The following is a 19,923-nucleotide window of genomic DNA, read 5'->3' as shown; positions in this document are numbered from 1 at the left end:
GTGAATGTAGATGCAAAATACTCGTTTAGATTGTTAGCCACCTGAGCAGGATCCTCAACTGTTGAACCATCAATATCCAGTGGACCAATCTGATTCATCCCTTTCCTTCTTGAGTTTAAATAGGTAAAGAACTCTTTTCTGTTTTTCTTTGCATCCTTTGCCAAGGATTTTTCGTAGTCTCTCTTTGCCTGCCTAATCTCCTTTGTGACTTGGTTACAGTCCAACTTATATCTATCGTAGGCTTCCATGTCACCCATTAATTTGTATGTATCCCATGCATTTTTCTTCTCTGCCGCATGTCTCATTAGTTCATCTGACAACCATTTAGGCCTAAACCTTGAACAGTATTTCTTAGTTGGTATGTAAAGCCTGGTAACCTCCAAGATTAGTTCCTTGAATGCTTTCCATTTTGAGTTTGCTGTTGGTAACATCATCAGTTGGTCCCACTGTATAGAATTTAAATACTGTCTCAGACCATCATAGTCGCCTTTACGAAAACAAAAACCCTTCCCTTTACCTCTGATGGTAGTTACCTCCTTGAGTAAATCCCACTTCAACACACTGTGATCACTGCCACCTAGTGGTTCATTTATCTGCAGATTCTTAATGCATGAAGAATCACTACTGATAATCAGATCAAGAGTATTGCTCCCTCTTGTTGGCCTCACGAACATGCTGATATAGAAAACAATCATCCAATAAATCCACAAAAGCCTTGCTAGTGTTCGAGTTACCTTATATTTATTACCTTTATCAGACAGGTAAAGCCCCACAATTTACAAATGACTGTCTTAAAACCATTTAATTCAGTGGCATATATGTAATTTTTTAAATGTTGTTGAATTAGAAAAAATTTCATAATTATGAATTGTCTACATTGATATGATTTTAAATGATTACATTTACATTTTTTCCCAATAATCAGTGCACGTGGTTTAATAACAAATTGATTTATTTTTATTTTTTATAATTATTTAGTGTGCCACCTCTTTGGGAATGTGCTGTTTCATTGCCAGCTCAGGAATAGAGGTATGAAGGATATATTACAAATAGGATAATGGTTTCTTATCACTGTTTAAATGCCCAGCTTGAATTGTTGTAAGCACCTCTAATTTTGATAATTATTTAAAAATATTTTAGAAATCTTTGGAAATAATTTCCTTAATTGTAAAAACTTATGCATTTTCATTAGTAGAATTAATTATAGTCAAACCTTATCCATTTAGTTATCCATATTTAGTACCTAATCCCACATCATTAAATCTGAAAACATGCTAAAATATTAGAATTGAGAATATTCTTTTTAATTCAGTACTAGAAGATACTCTTACAGTATTCTAGTCAATACTAGAATACTGTAAGAGTATCTTCTCTGCATTTTAGTACAGATAATTTGAAATACATCTATGTTAAAATTCAAAGTCTGAATAGTTTGATTAATTTTAAAAGACTTCCAAAATCAGTATGTCAAATGTCATTGTAATAAAATTGAATGAAACTATAATGAATATTAACTATTGTACAGTATATATGAGGTGTGGCAATAAAATTCCCAGATTTGTACTGTTGCAGTCATGTTCGATGAGTTTGAAAATAAGAGATATTTTCTGTTATAGTTCAAATTTCCTCCAAGAGATTGTTCAGTAGGCTGACAGGTTGTAAGTAACAACCAGTTTTGTTAGTGGCACAACTTCGTGTATGATTTTGCAATGGAGAAACAAATGAATAACAAATTTTACTTTAAACTGGGAAAATTTGCATAGAAACACGTTAAAAACTGTTTCTGGTGATGAAATGTTAAGTTGTACCAGTTTGTTTGAATGGCATCAGCAGTTCAAAGATGGTTGTGAGGATGTTTACAATGAACCACTGAGTAGGCATCTGTCAACCTCTTGAAATGAGGACAAAGTTGCAAAAGTTTTGGAAATTGGGACAAGAGATCATCATTCAACTGTTAAAATTATGCTGATCAGTTGAATATGAATAAGGAGATGATTCATTAAATTCTGCATGAAGATAAAAGAAAATGGAAGGTCTGCAAAATTTGTGTCACATCATCGTCTGACTTCATCCAGACTTGTCAAGGCAATCTTAATTTCCTTGAATGTATTGTCATTGGAGTTTAGTGTTGGGTGTTTCAGTTTCCCAGAGACAAAGCGTTAGGGCACATAGTGGACTTAAATCATAACCAAGGCCCAAAAAGTTTTGTTTACAGAAGTCCAGGACTGCGATGATGCTGATTGTGTTTTTTGACAAACAGGGTGTGATTCACAAGGAATTTGTACCTGAAGGGGAAGAAAGTCAGTGCTGCATTCTGTGTACAGGTGCTTCAAAGACTATTGAAGCATATTTCGCCTGTGAGGCTGCAGTTTCGAGAGGAAAGGCAGCCGATTCTTGTTACACAGCAATTTCCCTGTCCATTTCGCACTTGTTTTCAAGACATTTCTGATGAAACATAACCGCCAAATTGAATATATTCTCTTTGGATGCCTTTGCTGACTCTTTTCAGAAACTTTTAGAATAGGTGCATTCAATCAGGTGGTAATTACTTTGAATAAAAATAAAACCATTTTTTGAGCTCCTTCACTTTGTTCTTTTTATTTCACCAGTCTGGGAACTTTATTGGCATATATCATACACAGCCTTACCATTAATATCCAGACACTTGTGTGTCTACAAATAATCATTATTTATAAGAAATTGAATAATATTTGCTGAAATCTTTAGTCTTTATGACTGCCTCTAATCTCTGTACAACACCCTCCATCAGTTGTTTGCCCCTCGACGTGGGCACCTGTACGTGGTGAGGGGATCTCCCAGTAACGCTGCTGGACTTCCAGACTAGCATCACTGGGATCCAACGCCCACAGCCCAGGTTCCAGGCTTACATCAATGGAATCCGGGGTGTTTGCCATGTGCTGCGACCCGTGGAAATCCTGGTGGTTGAGGGGCCCAGCTTCAATACACCACTTTGGCCCCTGCTTCGACAAGACGGGAGGTCCTGGAAGGCCCGGCTAGGATCAACCGGCTAGTAGGCTCGCCTGCGAGGGTCAACCGTGTCAATGCCACGCCCCTACCCTCATGGTCCGAGGGACAGGATTCAGGTTGGCGGCAGTGCGGGTGTAGTGTCTGGGTAGCCCTGGCGTTCCACTCCCGAGCGCATTTATTGCATGCCGGGTAGTGGGCGTCCCTTTGGGCTCTGTGGTGGGTGGGGAGCCCATGCACTGACCCAACCCGGTCCCTATCTGAAAATATTGACGGAGAGGCAGATAGCATTATTGCTCCAAAGAGGCAGCGAACCGAACTACCATCAGGGCCTGTCCCAAGGTTCTTAATAATGCATTCCACCAACGAAACACCGATTGGTAAAATGTCACCCTTTTTTATACAAAAAGGGTTGGATGGGTTAGCAGGTACACCCAAGTCAGTTAAGAGGCTCCGTTCTGGGGACCTCTTGATTGAAACAAAAAATGACAGGCAGTCTGAACATCTACTCCGAGTAACATCAATCGGAGGAATACCCATAACAGTGACACCACACAGAACACTAAATTCATCGAGAGGTGTCATTTCGGAGTGGGACCTTCTCGACGTCACCGAGGAGGAAATCTGCTCTGAATTAAAACCACAGGGAGTTACTGCCGTCAAGAGAATCACTGCGCAAAGGGATGGAAAAATTGTTAAAACCAGGAGTGTTATCCTGACTTTTAACTCTCCCAAACCTCCTGATGAGATTAAAGCTGGCTACATCAACTGTCCAGTGCATCCATATGTTCCAAACCCTTTACGGTGTTTTAAATGCCAGAAATATGGACATTCTCAAATGGCCTGCCGTGGAGTCCTTGCATGCGCTCGATGTGGTGCAAAGGACCACGAAACAACATGTTCAGCCACGAAACCCACCTGCATTAACTGTGGAGGCGAACACCCGGCCTACTCACGAGCATGCCAGAGGTGGAAAGAAGAAAAAGAAATTCAACGGCTGAAGGCAGAGCTAAACTTATCGTACCAAGAGGCAAGGAAAGCAGTGAAACCTCTCAACATCAAAAAACCTACATACGCCCAGAAGGTAGCAGGGAGGTGTTCGATTGGGACTCAGACAGACATGTCTGTCCCTCCAAAAGAATCATTTACTCCCATCGCACGTTATCTTTTAAGCTCCCAAAAACCTGCACAGAAGGACCAATCAGTTGCCACTCCTATATCGGTACCTCCTAATGCTCCACAAATAACAAAAGCAAATGCAAAAGAAAAGAATAAGAAAGGTGAAATACCACCTAGTACCCAAGAAAACATGGATGTCGAGCAGAAGGAGGTACAAGAAGACTCAGTTTTGGAGCTCTTTGCTGGGGAGGAAATGGACACTGGACAGCGTCCATACTTCCCCAGGAAGGAGAAAGCTAGAACTGAAAATGGTAAGCCCTCAGCACCTCGGAAGCCGCCTGATGGACCCACCAAGCCAAAATAATGGCTAAATTCCTACAGTGGAACTGTCGTGGATTCCGGCAAAATACTGATGACATCAAGGCACTCCTGCAAAAGCACAAACCAGCTTGCTTTTGCATACAGGAGACTTATTTAAAGGCAAATGATGACCCCACTATGCATAACATTACCATCATTCGTAAGGATAGAATTGTGGATGGTCCTGCTCACGGAGGAGTCGCAATCCTCATCGGCAACCAGATCCCATTTCAGCCTTTGCAGCTTACGACTAGCATTGAGGCTGTAGCAATTCGCCTTTCAATGGGGTTCTTATTAACTGTCTGCTCTGTCTATTTGCCACCTGGGATAGACATCCCCCAGACAGACCTTAATGATGTTATCAAGCAATTGCCTTCCCCATGTTTAATTCTTGGGGATTTCAATGGACATAACACTCTGTGGGGTAGTACTAACACCAATGGAAGGGGACGAGTCATAGAGCATATGCTCACTGACAATGACATCTCCCTCTTAAATGTGGGAACAAACACCTTCTTCCACATGCTACCCGTACATTCTCTGCCATTGATCTTTCTATCTGCTCCCCTTCTCTCCTTCCTTCACTTACTTGGGAGGTAGAAGAAAATCCACGTGAAAGCGATCACTTCCCCGTGATAACAACCCTAACTAGTGGTAGACCCTGTCTGCCATTTAGTTTACTGCGGTGGAAGATTGATCAGGCTGACTGGAATGCCTTTCAATATCTGGCAAACTTTGACATTGCTACAGTCAGTCAGGAGCCAATCAATGAAGCAGTCATGTATGTCACAGAAACGATTGTCCAAACAGCTGCAATTGCAATCCCAAAATCATCCAGCCGGTTCCCACTATTTCCCACACCTTGGTGGAATTCAGAATGCACGGCAGCAAAAAAAAAGCACAAAACAAAGCGTGGGGGATATTCCGCCGATATCCCACGACTGAAAATTTAATATCATTCAAACATGCACGTGCGAAAGCGCGTTATGTACGACGTCAGAGCCAAAGGAAATCTTGGATTCATTTTACATCTTCCATAACTCAGGCTGCTAGCTCAAAAGTAGTCTAGGATAAGATCCAGAAAATGAAGGGAAAATATTCACCATGCCCTTCAATGTTCCTCAAGCACAACGGATGTCCAATTGCAGATCGAACTGCAGTTGCAAATACTTTAGGGGAAACATTTGCAAAAATCTCTGCAACAACATCTTTTCCCGCAGAGTTTTTGGCCCTGAAAAAGAAAATTGAGAAAACCCACCGAACTTCTCTTCAAAAGGGCTTGAATCATATAACAAGCCCTTTTTACAGGAAGAGTTAAATGCAGCACTCTCTCTCTCACGCATGCAAGTGCTATGGGGCCCGATGACATCCACTACGAAATGCTAAAACACCTCTCACCACAATCTAAGGATCACCTTTTAATTCTGTTTAACAGAAGTTTTATTCACAAACAATTTCCGGATTCCTGGCAAAGGGCTATCGTCCTTGCTTTCCCAAAACCAGGAAAAGACCCTAGCAATCCAAGTAACTATCGTCCTATTGCTCTGACAAGCTGTTTGTGCAAAGTCCTGGAAAGAATGGTTAATGCACGCCTCGTATGGTATTTAGAAACAAATGGTCTGCTTTCCAGGACACAGTGCGGCTTCCGAAGAAATCGATCCACTCTGGATCATTTAATCCGATTGGAAACGTCCATTCGTGATGCTTTTATTAAATCCAAGCATTTGGTAGCAGTTTTCTTTGATATTGAAAAAATGTACGACACAGCCCGGCGATTTGGGATTTTAAAAAACCTCTATAACTTTGGTCTTAGAGGTAACCTTCCTCTTTTTATTAAAAACTTTCTTTCGAATCGCCAGTTTCAAGTCCGTTTAGGATCCACCCTCTCTCGAGTTTTCTCTCAGGAAGAGGGAGTCCCACAAGGATCCATTCTAAGTGTCACGCTTTTCGCAATCAAAATAAACTCTATCGCAGAACAACTTCCACCCACTGTAAACAATGCCCTCTATGTTGATGACTTTGCTATATTTTGTCATTCATGCAATATGAGGGTCATTAAAAGGCAACTGCAGAAAACCATTGACCATCTTACAGCTTGGTCTTTGGCTAATGGGTTCAGATTTTCATCACAGAAGACTGTTTGTGTACGCTTCTGTCGCAAACGTAATCTTCATCCTGACCCAGAATTAAGGCTTGGGCAAAATAACATCCCAGTTGTAGCAGAATTCAAATTCCTTGGACTTATTTTCGACAAAAAGCTGACATTTTTACAACATATTCGTCAGCTGAGGACAAGATGTGTCAAAGGGCTTAACATCCTTTGTGCCCTTTCGTCAACCTCATGGGGGTGCAGATCGTGCTACCCTTCTTCATCTCTACCGGGCACTTGTCCGTTCCAAACTCAACTATGGGTCTCAGGTCTATGGTTCTGCTAGAGATAGTGCACTTCGGTGGTTAGATCCAATCCACCATCAAGCCATCCGGACAGCCACTGGAGCATTTCGCACATCTCCTGTCCAAAGCCTTTACGTTGAAGCAAATGAACCATCTCTGTCTCTTCGACGTAAGCAGTTGTCCTTACAGTACGCCTTCAAATTAAAATCCCTGCCCGATCATCCCACGTGGTCATCCTTTTTTGAGCCGTGCTGGGAAAACCTCTACAACACCCGTCGGACTGCCAACAAACCTTTTGGTATTCGCATTCAAGGGCTGCTGAATGAGCTAAACTTGACGGTAGACAACGTTGCCCAGTCACCAAGGCAATTCTTTCCACCCTGGCATGCTTATTTTCCAAATTGCGACTTCTCCCTTAAGATCTGGGAGAAGGCTACTACACCGGCATCTGTCTACCAGCAACTCTTTGCATCACATAAACAGCAGTATTCTGACTTTCTGCCAATCTATACAGATGGCTCAAAGTTAGAATGTCATGTGGGATCTGCTGTTGTGTTCCCTCACAAAACATTATCCTATAAGATCCCACAAGAAACTAGCATTTATACTGCAGAGTTGCATGCAATACAATCAGCCCTAGATCACATTAAAAATCGCGACTACCAGAGGTATGTGATTTATTGTGATTCATTGAGCGTATTACATGCTCTAGTATCGGTGAGGTATAGCCCTCATCCGATCCTGTCCAGGATCCGGAAGATTCTTTTTTCTCTTGTGGAATTAGAATTTGATATTCGCTTTTGCTGGATCCCAAGCCACATTGGGATCCGGGAAAATGAATTAGCTGATACTGCTGCCAAATCAGCCATTTCCCTGGATAATCATTGCCTGTCAGTCCCCTATACAGACTACAGGCAAATAATACGTTCTAATTTACTCTCCCAATGGCAAGATTCTTGGCACGGACAGGCCACAAATAAATTACATCGCATTAAGCCTGTAATTACGCAATGGCAGTCCAGTCTACGCAGGGTCCGAAGAGAGGAAGTTGTTCTTGCTCGGCTCCGCATAGGTCATAGTCATCTAACCCATTCCTACTTGCTGAGGGCTGGTGACCCACCTATGTGCGAGATATGTAATGTTATTTTAACCGTTAGTCATATTTTAATAAACCCTGTTTTTAAAGAAGCACGATGCTTGTATTTTACCGCTTTTAATAATGTGACTGAGCCATTTACACTCAGTCAGATTATAGGTGACAGAGACAATATGTCCGACGTTTTTAACTTTTTACAATCTATTAATTTTTATACAAGAATCTAAGGTTTATACTTTTACTTTGCATCTTTTGACAATAATTAATTACTTGACGTGGTAGCTTTGGCTACAGAAATGTTTAGTAGCGTTTTAAAATTTGACTTGGCGCATTATGGCCTTAGCTGTCAGTGCACCATAAAAAATCAAATCAAATCAAATCAGTTGTTTGTAAATGTCCTCCAATATTTTTCACCATTTAGAAAGCTGCAGCCACCTCAGCACTGTCTTTGGATAGCTCTCTCTCTCTCTCTCTCTCTCTCTCTCTCTCTCTCTCTCTCTCTCTCTCTCTCTCTCTCTCTCTCTCTCTCTCTCTCTCTCTCTCTCTCTCTCTCTCACACACACACACACACACACACACACACACACACACACTCACTCTTCATTGAGGAGAGGGTTCTGGGATGGCCAGGCCAATCTTACAGATATCACCATGTGATATCTGTTAAAAAAAAAAAAAGGCAACCATATTGAAAAAAATACTTCCATTATGTGTTCTACAGAGCCTGGCAACCATACAGCTTATAGGAGGACCCAATTGATATATTCTTGTTTCTTTGTGCACTTGTCAGTTCCCCAACCAAGGACCACCGTTATAAAGGATTCCAGAACTAGGATTCACAAATTAAAATTACAGGAGAACAGGTTTAGATTGGATTGCAGGAAGCTTTCTTTTAGCTTGCAAATTGTTAAAACTGCTTCTGCAGTAGTTGAGGCTCACTGTTTCAAGAAATTCAAAGATCAACTGTATAGTTATCTCTCTCTCTCTCTCTCTCTCACACACACACACACACACACACACACACACACACACACACACACACACACACACACACTCACTCACTCACTCACTCACTCTTCATTGAGGAGAGGGTTCTGGGATGGCCAGGCCAATCTTACAGATATCACCATGTGATATCTGTTAAAAAAAAAAAAAAAAAAAAAGGCAACCATATTGAAAAAAATACTTCCATTATGTGTTCTACAGAGCCTGGCAACCATACAGCTTATAGGAGGACCCAATTGATATATTCTTGTTTCTTTGTGCACTTGTCAGTTCCCCAACCAAGGACCACTGTTATAAAGGATTCCAGAACTAGGATTCACAAATTAAAATTACAGGAGAACAGGTTTAGATTGGATTGCAGGAAGCTTTCTTTTAGCTTGCAAATTGTTAAAGCTGCTTCTGCAGTAGTTGAGGCTCACTGTTTCAAGAAATTCAAAGATCAACTGTATAGTTATCTCTCTCTCTCTCTCTCTCTCTCTCTCTCTCTCTCTCTCTCTCTCGCTCTGAATACTAAGAAAGAATTGAAGTGCAGTGGTCCTTGGTTGGGGAACTGACAAATGCACAAGGAAGCAAGAAATATAGCAAATTATCCAAGGTCATTTTTGGCATTTTAATAATCCTCATACTAATGCTGAGTCAGGGACTATTCAACCTAGGATAAAAAAATTGAATTCATATCTTCTCTTTCTGGTGAAACTTTGGAAATGCTCTTGATAGCTAAGTCCAAACAGCAGTGCCATTGTTATAAACAAAACTTTGACTTGCCATTTCTGAAGAGGTATGCCAAGACTGCAACAGTCATCAATTGATGTCTAAGAGACAATTCAAATGAGATTCCACAGACAGAAAAGTGTCGGGTAAACTATTTGAAAGCCTACTGTAATCATAATGACCATACTTAATCTTGATGAAACTTGATATATAATGTGTATAATGCCTGTGAAATTTAATTTCATGTTAGAAAAAGCTCTTTTTTTTTTTTTTACTTCTTTTGTGGGGCATAGTTGGTGCATTATAGTCTAAGTTGTTGTTGCACCAGTAAACCCAAAATCAAATCAAATCTTTTGTGGGTGGGGGGAATCTGTTCTCAGTTATCTCCTATTCTGCAGTTATCTGATCTCCATCATTTCAAAAATCAAAATTTGAAGCTGTGTATATAGTGTATATCAGAAGTGGCCATCCCATAGCATATCTTGATGTGTGGGATGGTGGGAAAGTAAAAATACAACTGACTTGAAAAATCAGAAGGGACATCAATAAACACACAGGTTAAATTCCACTTTTATTGCCAGAAATTATGACCTGGGTTTTAATATGATAGGAATATGATGTTCGTATTTATCACCTTTAATGTTGTAGGGATGTTGTGAAGACATCGATTTCTAAGAGCCAACATTTATTCATTATTCTATATTAAATTTATTTTTTATAAGGGTAAAACTTTTTTTAATTACTAGCACTTAGCATAAAATTCCTTTTATGTATTTAGCAAACACAAAAAATTTGATGACTCCAACCATGGTTCAGCATTTGGCTGGGGGTGTATTTATTCCAGTAGTTTCTGGATCTGTCCCTAGGTGTCACCTGACACATTTCATTTAACCATTGCAGAATCTATTGGCATGCTGCAGAGAAAGGTTGTCTACTCCTGATTATGCATTATCCAAATTTAATATAATTTATATTTGCTCATTTGAAAATTAAGTGCTTAAATAATAACTGGGAAAGGACATTAGGTGGTTTCCATACAGTAAAATTTATACTATATATCACTATTAAACCACATGAAAATTTCTTAACAAATAAATTTTATTAAACCCATAGAAGCTCAATACTACATTAATTTGTTAGCAGGTGACATTTCAGGATTCATGCATGCACGTTATATAGCCCTGCACGAGGTAAGTTTTTGTTGTTTGTATTGCGGTGTAGGAAGTAAGGTCTGGTTCCTCAAAAGTGTATGTTGGCATAATTAGTCATGTTCCTAATTAATATTTAACTTGAATATAGAGTAGTTCTAAATATTCTGTATCCTCAGCATTATATTAATGCAAGTGTATACATTTCTTAACTTAATTGTAATTTCTTAATTAATTTCATAATAATTTTCATGTTGTGAAGATGTTTTTATATCGCCCCTTCCCCATAGTATTTATGGTCTGAAGTGGGGTTCGGCAAGAATCCTGAAACATCACCTGCTAACAAATTAATGTAGTATTGAGCTTGTATTATATACAAATTTAATAAAACCTATATATTTAAGAATTTTCACCTGGCATAATAGTGTTATTCCATTATTATATGTATTAACATATATAGTATAAATCTTATTTAAGGTAAGTGCATGTCCATTATTCATTGAAATTTTTACTTTAATAATTATTTATGTGAAGCATCATGCCCATAATTAAATGCTTTATTCAGTAAATTTTAACTAATGGGGAAAAAATGTGGAAAATAATTTTTTGGGTGGCCCATGTACATTCTGTATATTATGAGATATTCCACTCTAATTACTGTATTTTCCAGCCCATAAGACATGTTTTTTTTTTTTTTTTTCTTCCTATAAAAGGTTGCTAAAATTTCCCCCGTGTCTTATGATCCAAATGGATAATTAGGGGTGTGTGCACGTGCAAGAAAAGCTCAGTGAAGTCTGCTCATGGGAATTATTTCAACAATGTTCCTAAGCATTTCAGTAGTTAATTTGCTTCTGCAACAGATGAAAGAAAAATTTATAGTGACCCATATTCCAGAAAGATGAATCAAAAATTCGAGAATATCTTGAATTTTGACAGCATTTATTGGTAGGCTGCTAACTTACCTATATTTATAGCATTAAGTGTGTGAGAAGATATGTTCCATATTACATGCATAAAGTGAAAAGTTTAGACCAAATACCAGTAATAATGAACGTAACTAGGTCGAGATTTTGATTCTACGATGCTTAAATTTTCTACACTGATGTTTTGTTTAATTAGCACTTGTGAAATTGTTTCAGATATAAGCAATAAAATATTTCCCCCATATTTACCTTCTAAAACATGAGTGCACTTTCTAGTCTGGAAAATACAGTAATTATGTGTATTTTTTATAAGAAATAGGCTCATTAATGATTCATTGTATAACAGTCCTTAAAATTGTACTTTGTTTAAGCATTAGAAATCAGTATACTTAGGAAAGATATTCACACTGTAACCACAGTTTTTGATTGATACTAATATTTTTTATATGTGTTTACTATACAAATACATTTGAGAATTCTTTATTAACAGGTTATGACAAACACTATGGAATCTCTTCACTCGGTGTTCAGTGCTTCCTTCCTGAAAGGCAATGGTGTCGCTCCAACCCATACTCCTGAGATGGCCTCTCTTCACAACAGTGCTCTTTTAGCTTGGAGTTTGCTACTTACAGTTTTGTCTACTAACCAAATACTAGAAATAGCACACACGTAGGTTTTTGCATACATTTCTACATAAAGTTCTTCATATCCATCCATACAAGCTGTGGCAGTGAAGTTCCTTAACTGGTTTTATTATTACAGTATCAGAACAGATACTTTTTCAGTTATATGAATAGGTGTCTGCTGTAATCTCCTTTAAAGTAAGACCCATCAGAAGATATACTTCATTCAATAATTCTGCAGTTGTTTGATGCATGCTTGGAATGTTTCCTTCAGAATACATTGTAACTTCTTTATTATTAATTTTGATGTTGTTGAATTGATGACACTTAATGGTGTTATTTACATGTGGGGAACAGGAAGATGTTACAACAGAATTAGATATGGGGAATGGAGTAGCTTCTTGATCATAGCCATATTATATCCTTGCCTAGAATCTCTGAACTGCTATTGAAATGAGAATGTGGCAAACAGAAGAAATCACTTTTCTGTGTGGAAGGGTAACATATCCTACATTTATTGGGCAGGGTTACAGAACCACTTTACGATGTGTGGAGAGTGAATGCAATATAAATAAAATTCCAGGACTATAACTAAAGTTTATAGTGCAGTCCTGTAAGCATACCTTTGTATAAGTGAATAGAATAGCAAGCTCCTGTGGCTAACACAGTAGCCACATTATTCTTCCTCACCGTGTGGAAAAGGCCTGGAATTGAGTTTTGCTGAGATAGAAAGTTCTTTTTCACACACACACACACACAGTCAAAACGTTATGACCAGCCTTGTGAAGTACTTGATTGACGTGGGCAGGGGGGGGGGTGATATGATGGACTTCAATAAAGATAAAATTGTCGGGCAGTAGTCAAAGTGGCAATATTATGAAAATTGAATCTTGTGGGCTATTTGTTGAGTGCTGTAGGTAAGGTGTTCCAAGAGTGGATGGATAGTAAACAGCAGCAGTTGCCAGGCCAAGAGAAGGGCACCCACATCTCATCAATGGTCATGGTGAACTTAGGCTTTCTGCCTTGTGCAAGCCAATGAGTAGAAAATAATGGAACAACTAACCATGGACTTTAACCAGATGATGACCAGTGGTGTCCACTGTATTACACTCGCACCTGACACGCACTGGCAGTAACTGGAACTGAACCTTGCCCACACTTGTTTACCTGCAACCCACAAAAGTTAAATAAATAGGGGAAAAAATGACATAAGAAAATTTATTAAATTTTCTACACATCGGTAATAATACAATAGTTAAATTTAAATAAAAATCAATCAATCAATACTATTAATATTTTATTGTATTGTATATAATACATAAAAATAACAAATAATATATGAATATAACAATGAAACATATGCATACCTCATATTAGAGTCTTGCATGGGTCCATTGCATTAGGCTTGCACCTGCAGTAACTGAAACTGAACTTGAGATCCACCTGCGTTGTTTGTACTGATAACCTTGAATAAACCACAAAAAAAGGGAATTTCTATTAAATTTTTTACACATCGGTAATAATCCATGGTTAGCTTTAAATTAAAATAAATTGATCAATAATGTTAATATTTTAATACATAAAAATAACAAAAAATATATAAATTTTTAAAAAAATGAAACGTATTCATAATATAAGTAGCAAATTTTTAATCAGTTGCAGAAACAGTACATCAACAGTTTCTGGGTTCAGCTATAGTACTCTTCTTCCTTGGATTAGAAAACTCCTTCACTTATTGCACTGGTACCATCAGTAGGTATGGCAAGAATGAAATCTAGATAATAAAAAATGAAAATGCAGACAATTTTGTATCATCATCAGCCATTTTCAGTCCACTGCAGGATGAAGGCCTCTCCAGCAACTTTCCAGTTCCTTCTGTTTTGAGCACTGGCCATCCATTTACTACCCACAAACTCATGAATTTCATCTATCCATCTCCGCCTTTGTCTTCCAAGTTTTCTCTTATCTCTTCTTGGGTACCATTCTGTTATTTTCTTAGTCCATCTGTCATCATGTCTTCGAGCTATGTGTCCTGCCCAAGACCATTTTAGTTCTTTAGTTTTGATAAGAATGTCCTTTACTTGAGTTTGCTGCCTAATCCATGTGTTTCTCTTCTTATCTAACAGTCTGATTCCCAATATAATTCGTTCCATTCTTCGCTGTGTAGTTTTCAGCTTCTCTTCCATTCTTTTGGTGAGTGCCCAAGTTTCACTTCCATGTGTCATGGTGGGGAGTATACATTGGTTCATTATTTTACGTTTCAGACAAACTGGGATATTGCTCTTCAGTATGTGATTGTATTTCCTGAATGCTATCCATCCAAAATTTATTCTTCTTTTGACTTCCAGCCATTTATCATTATTACAGCTAATAACTTGTCCCAGATAAGTATATGACTCCACCTTTTCAATTACTGCTCGTTCAATCATTATTTTCCTTTCTGTGGCATACTTGTTCATCCTTACTTTTGTTTTAGCCATATTCATCTTTAGTCCAAAATCCTTAATAACTGCACATAATTGATTAATATTTTCCTCTAATTCTTTAGGGTCATGGCTTATGACCACAGTGTCATCTGCAAATCGTAAATGGTTTAGGTACTCTCCGTTCACATTGACTCCTTTCTCGATTTTAAATTTCCTACTGTCTTTGTCTGGTCTAATAAAGGAGGTAGCACTCTCATATATTTTCTTCAAATCATAATATGTGGGGTATCTATGTCTTGTCTTTCCAGTGCCCGAAACATTGCCTTATGCTGTATGGAGTCAAATGCCTTTTCATAATCCACAAATGCTAGGCATAATGGTGTTTTATATTCATTTGCTTTCTCCATTAGCTGTGATATTACATGAAGGTGATCCATAGTTGAGAATCCTCACCTAAAGCCAGCTTGCTTTCTAATCTGTATTCTTTCTAATCTGTTAGTAATGACCCTTGTGAACAACTTGTAGATGTGGGATAACAAGCTAATTGGTCTATAATTTCCAATTTCTGATTTATCTCCTTTTCTTATGCAGCAAAACTATGATTGCATTATTCCACTGCTTAGGTGTCACACCTTTTCTAATGCACTTTGTGAAGAGCCTTGCCAGTTTTTGTGTTATGTCTCTTTCTCCCAATTTTAACAACTCTACAGTAACTTCATCTTCCCCCTGGGCTTTCTGATTCTTCATTTTCTTCAATGCATGTTCTACCTCATCAGGAAGAATATCAGGTATGTTGTATGTGTTGTTAATTTGCAATCCATCTTCCCCACCGCTGGCATCATTCCCTCGCTCCTTGTATAATTCTCTATAGTAGTCTTCTGCTATTTGAATTATGCCTTCTCTGCTGTTTATAAGTACACCATCGCTATTCTTCAGTTTCAGTATCATTTGTCTTTCTGTATTACTGGACATGGCTGCTGATTTAAATCCTTTGTTTTCCCTACATGCTTGTTCTGCTTTTCTTGTGTTAAATCTTATGTCCTCTCTGAGTCTCTTTCTAATGGCTTTGCATAACTCAGTATACTCAATTTTTTCCTTGTCAGTATTTACCTTGCTCTTCATTTTTCACCTTCGGTTCATCATAACAAGTGTTTCTTGACTAATTTTTCTTCTTTGGATTTCTTTTTCCCTATAGGTTTCTTGGGCTTTTATCACTTTCAGAAAGGTGTAATATTCCTTGTCGATATCTTGGTCCTGAGCAGTCTGCAGAAGCTCAAACTTGTTCTTAAGTTCCAGTACATACTGCCTTTTCTCCTCTTCTGTTATCTCAAAGACCTTTGTATTATTTACTCAAGTCAGTTTTTTCCTTTCCTACATCTATATCAAGTGTACAGCTTACCATTCTGTGATCACTTCCAACATTTACCTTATTCAGGACGATAACATCATTCACGATATATCTTCTGTTAGTGAGGATGAAGTCGATTTCATTAGTTGTTAATCCATTTGGACTCTTCCATGTCCACCTTTCTGTTCCCCCTTTTCTTGAAAAGAGTGTTCATTACTGAAAATCTGCAAATTCCACAAGTCTTTCGCCTCTTTCATTTCTTTCACCAATTCCAAAATTTCCTATAGTTTCCCTTTCTGCACTGTTTTGTCTTTTTCCAACCTTAGCATTGAAGTCCCCCATAATAATAGTGTAGTGGGTTTTCTGCTCATCTAGAAGATTCTCAATTTCGGTGTACATTTCTTCAACCTCTTCATCATCATGGCTCGATGTTGGTGCATATATCATTATAATCTTTAGCTTGTACCTCTTAGAAATCTTGAGTATTAGTCTTGACACCCTTGGTGATGTACTTTTGAATTCCAAAATGATGTTTTTTAAATCTTTATGGACCAGAAACGCAACTCCACTTTCACTGTTTCCATTGGTGTACAGCAGATTTCCACTTGATAAACTTATAAGTGATTCATTTCTTCTTCTTGTTTCAGCCAAACCGATGATATTCCAATTCACATTTTCTAATTCCTTTTCCAGCTCTAATATCCTGTCTTCACCGATGAGTGATCTTACATTATAACAGGCCAAGTTCAGTTTGCCTGCATGGCAGGAAACTGAACTTGGCCTGTTAAAAAATGAAATGCAGACAATTTTGTATGTGTGACCGTAACCTATTTAAATTCTACAGTAATTTTGAATTTACCATGGTGAATTCAATCCTAAGTTGATATTCTTTATACCTGCAATTTTTGAGAAACTTCTAATGTTCTTTTAGTTTTGTGATGAAAGGTTTAATTTTTATTGTTGGTTCAATTTCTAATTCTGAAGCACTGTTTGCAAAGTTCATAATCAGAAGCAATATAACATAAAAACAAAAACAGTGACATCATATTCAGAGCCCATATGGGTAACACAGTTTGTATAATCACCATCCTCCCCATACCAGGTGGAAAAGACCTGAATTCAAATCCCATCAATAACAAGAGGAATTTCTATGGGTCTTTTTTCACAATGTGGCTGAGTTAGTCGGTCTCGGGCAGGAGTAGAATGGTGTTTTCTTTCGGAAAGTCAGGTTTTTCATCTAACAAACAGCTAATCAACCACAGAACATATGCAATTTGCAGACATATTATATATCTAAGGTGCTTACATGCCTAAAACAACAACGCCATCACAATCAGAGATAATTCAGAAGTTGAAAAAGGACATCTATAAGTCTTGTGTTTGTCTTTTCTGGCAAAGCAATATTGAGGCCAAGGTATTAAAAATTATATTTTTAATAATTTTAAATCTAGGAAACTAATTATACCTTTTTTGAATGTATGCAGTTTATGAAGATATCAGTAGTGGAGTGGCATTGCATAATTAAAACCACCAAAAAAAATTATACACACCTCATAATTTATTAATTAATGTTACTTATGAAAAACTAATAAAAACAATTACTTTGTAAGTTAATATATTAATTTTTGTATTATTGTATTAAATTATTTATATTCGAAAACTGGAACCACAGCATGAGTAACTGGTGCAATTGGATCTTCAGGTACCCAACCTGATGCAGGACTACTGTTTACAAGACCATGATGCAGTTAAATCCTCCTCCATATGGACCTCTGGAGAAAGTGCTTGGTTAAGGTACCCGTGCTTACAGCTACCCATCACCAGTGACGCCTAAAGTTGCATCTGAATGGCATCGTCAAATCAGTGATTTGACAATGCCATTCAGATGAATTGTTAAATGAATTTAAATTTTTATTTCAAATGAATTATGTTTCCTGCTTTGAAATGTTGGATGGTAGATGGAGAGTACAGCAGCAAACTGCAGAGGGGAATCGCTCTACTTTTCTGGTCTTTCAGGTAGGTGATGGTGGCAGTGTTTTGGTATGGGGTTGGGGGTTTCCTGGGAATCTCTTAAAGCCATCATATCTCTTAACCACACTCTGAATGCTAAAAACTACCTATCCATTTTGGTTCATCAAGTACTTCCCTTCATGGCAACTGTATTCCAGAGGGCATTGGCAGCATAATTCACTCTGCCATATTGCCGGTATTATTCAAGAGTGTGGTTTGCCAAACAGAAAAGTGACTTCCAAGTTCTGCCTTGCTGCCGAATTTGTATCTGGCATTTGGATCCTCCATCACAGAACTGCAGGATGCAATCCTGGTGATGTGGTACAATACACCTGCAATGTCGAGAGGCCTTGCCGTGTGTCGGTAGTACTTGTGGGAAGAGGATATATCTACTATTAGGTAGGTGGTCATAATGTTTTGACTGCAAACTGTATATGTGTGTGTCATTTCATTTCATAAACAGGCAAATCCTAGAATTCCATGGAATGTATTGAATTTTTTTACTTGACATACTGATGCTTCATTGTTTTGACTGCCTTGTCACTCATTTAAAACAACTAATTGCAACCTTAATGTTCTCAAGTATTATATGCACAGATGCAGTCTACCTCTCAGTTATGTTTCCCTATTAGAAACAGTAGGATAGAGTAGTATATCAGATTTTTATCGAACTCACTGAAACAGCTGTTCAGAGGTAAGAGTTATTATGCAAGCTGATTGGAATTATTCCAAGCAATGATCCCGAACATTTCACTAGTTCATTTGCTTCTGCAACAGATGAGAATGCGCATTATAGCCTTAGTTGCTAATGCGCCAATAAAACCCAACAACAAGCAACAGATGAGGAAAAAAATAAGGACTGTTTTCTGGCAAGATGAATCAAAAATTGGAGATCATTAAGAAAATGCGACAGCTTGTATTGGCAGACTATTAACTTAACCAGATTAATAGCATTAAGTGTTGAGAAAATATGTTCTGTATTACACTAAGCACTCATTTGCAATGAACAGTTTTTTAGGAATGCATTATGAGCATAAAGCCTAGAGATTATATGCATCTGACTGTTGACCCCATTATGGTTATCTGCCCATAGTGCATTTCATTTATATCGCTTTCTTCAAACCAAAATTAAATCATGTTCAAAGTTAATTAAAAATTAGGGGCTGTTAATCTGATGTATAAGTTATTTATTGTAACTTTCTTGTTTTATCTCTGTATTTATTATTTACAGGCATCTGAGAAGGTTACCAGGAATTTTGGAAAGTCCAGATTTGGAATTGCGGATAGCTGCTGGGGAGACAATTGCTGTTATTTATGAACTTGCAAGAGAATATAATGAAGTAATGATTTTTTCCCCCTTCTAGTAAACACAGTTAGTAATTCATACAAATGCCAGGAATGCTTTTAAATATATTATAACTAATTTTTTATTACATATGCTTCAAGCCTACTTTAGTATAGAATTGCTTAAAATATAGTACTTTATGATAATCGTCCTTTCAAAATAACATTGACCTGTCGTACCATGATGCTCTTACTGTGAATTTTTACAGTCATGTTGCCAACCCTCCGAATATCTGTAAAGTTGGAGTTAACATGACTTTCCATCATTTTAGTAGGGGCTAATGATACAAGAAAACAAATTATACCGCATCAGCCAAAAGGGAAAAAAACTTCCTGATCACCCGTCTGACCACTAATAATTTGTCTAGTTCCTCCTTAATTTTATTCAAACTACCCACTTCTGCAGTACCAGATGGAAGTTTGTTCCAGTA

The 19,923-nt window shown here is 37.8% G+C and overlaps 1 protein-coding gene across 2 annotated transcripts in view; it reads left to right on the top strand.

Moving 5' to 3' along the window:
• The window catches only part of Ifrd1 (Interferon-related developmental regulator 1), a 185,481-nt gene that overhangs the window by 106,341 nt on the left and 59,217 nt on the right, over positions 1 to 19,923 (top strand). For both annotated transcript variants that reach the window (XM_090371688.1, XM_090371687.1), the window contains exons 6-8: positions 979 to 1,029; positions 12,232 to 12,410; positions 19,380 to 19,488. In XM_090371688.1, coding sequence (XP_090227814.1) covers positions 979 to 1,029; positions 12,232 to 12,410; positions 19,380 to 19,488 — 339 coding nt within the window. The remainder of the gene's footprint in view (positions 1 to 978; positions 1,030 to 12,231; positions 12,411 to 19,379; positions 19,489 to 19,923) is intronic.

This window comes from Mastigoproctus giganteus, chromosome 4, assembly GCF_048544385.1.
Source record: "Mastigoproctus giganteus isolate SK-2022 chromosome 4, ASM4854438v1, whole genome shotgun sequence".
Taxonomy (NCBI): Eukaryota; Metazoa; Arthropoda; class Arachnida; order Uropygi; family Thelyphonidae; genus Mastigoproctus; species Mastigoproctus giganteus.
Note: the sequence above shows the minus strand (reverse complement) of the source record. Positions and strands in the feature narration are given on the sequence as shown.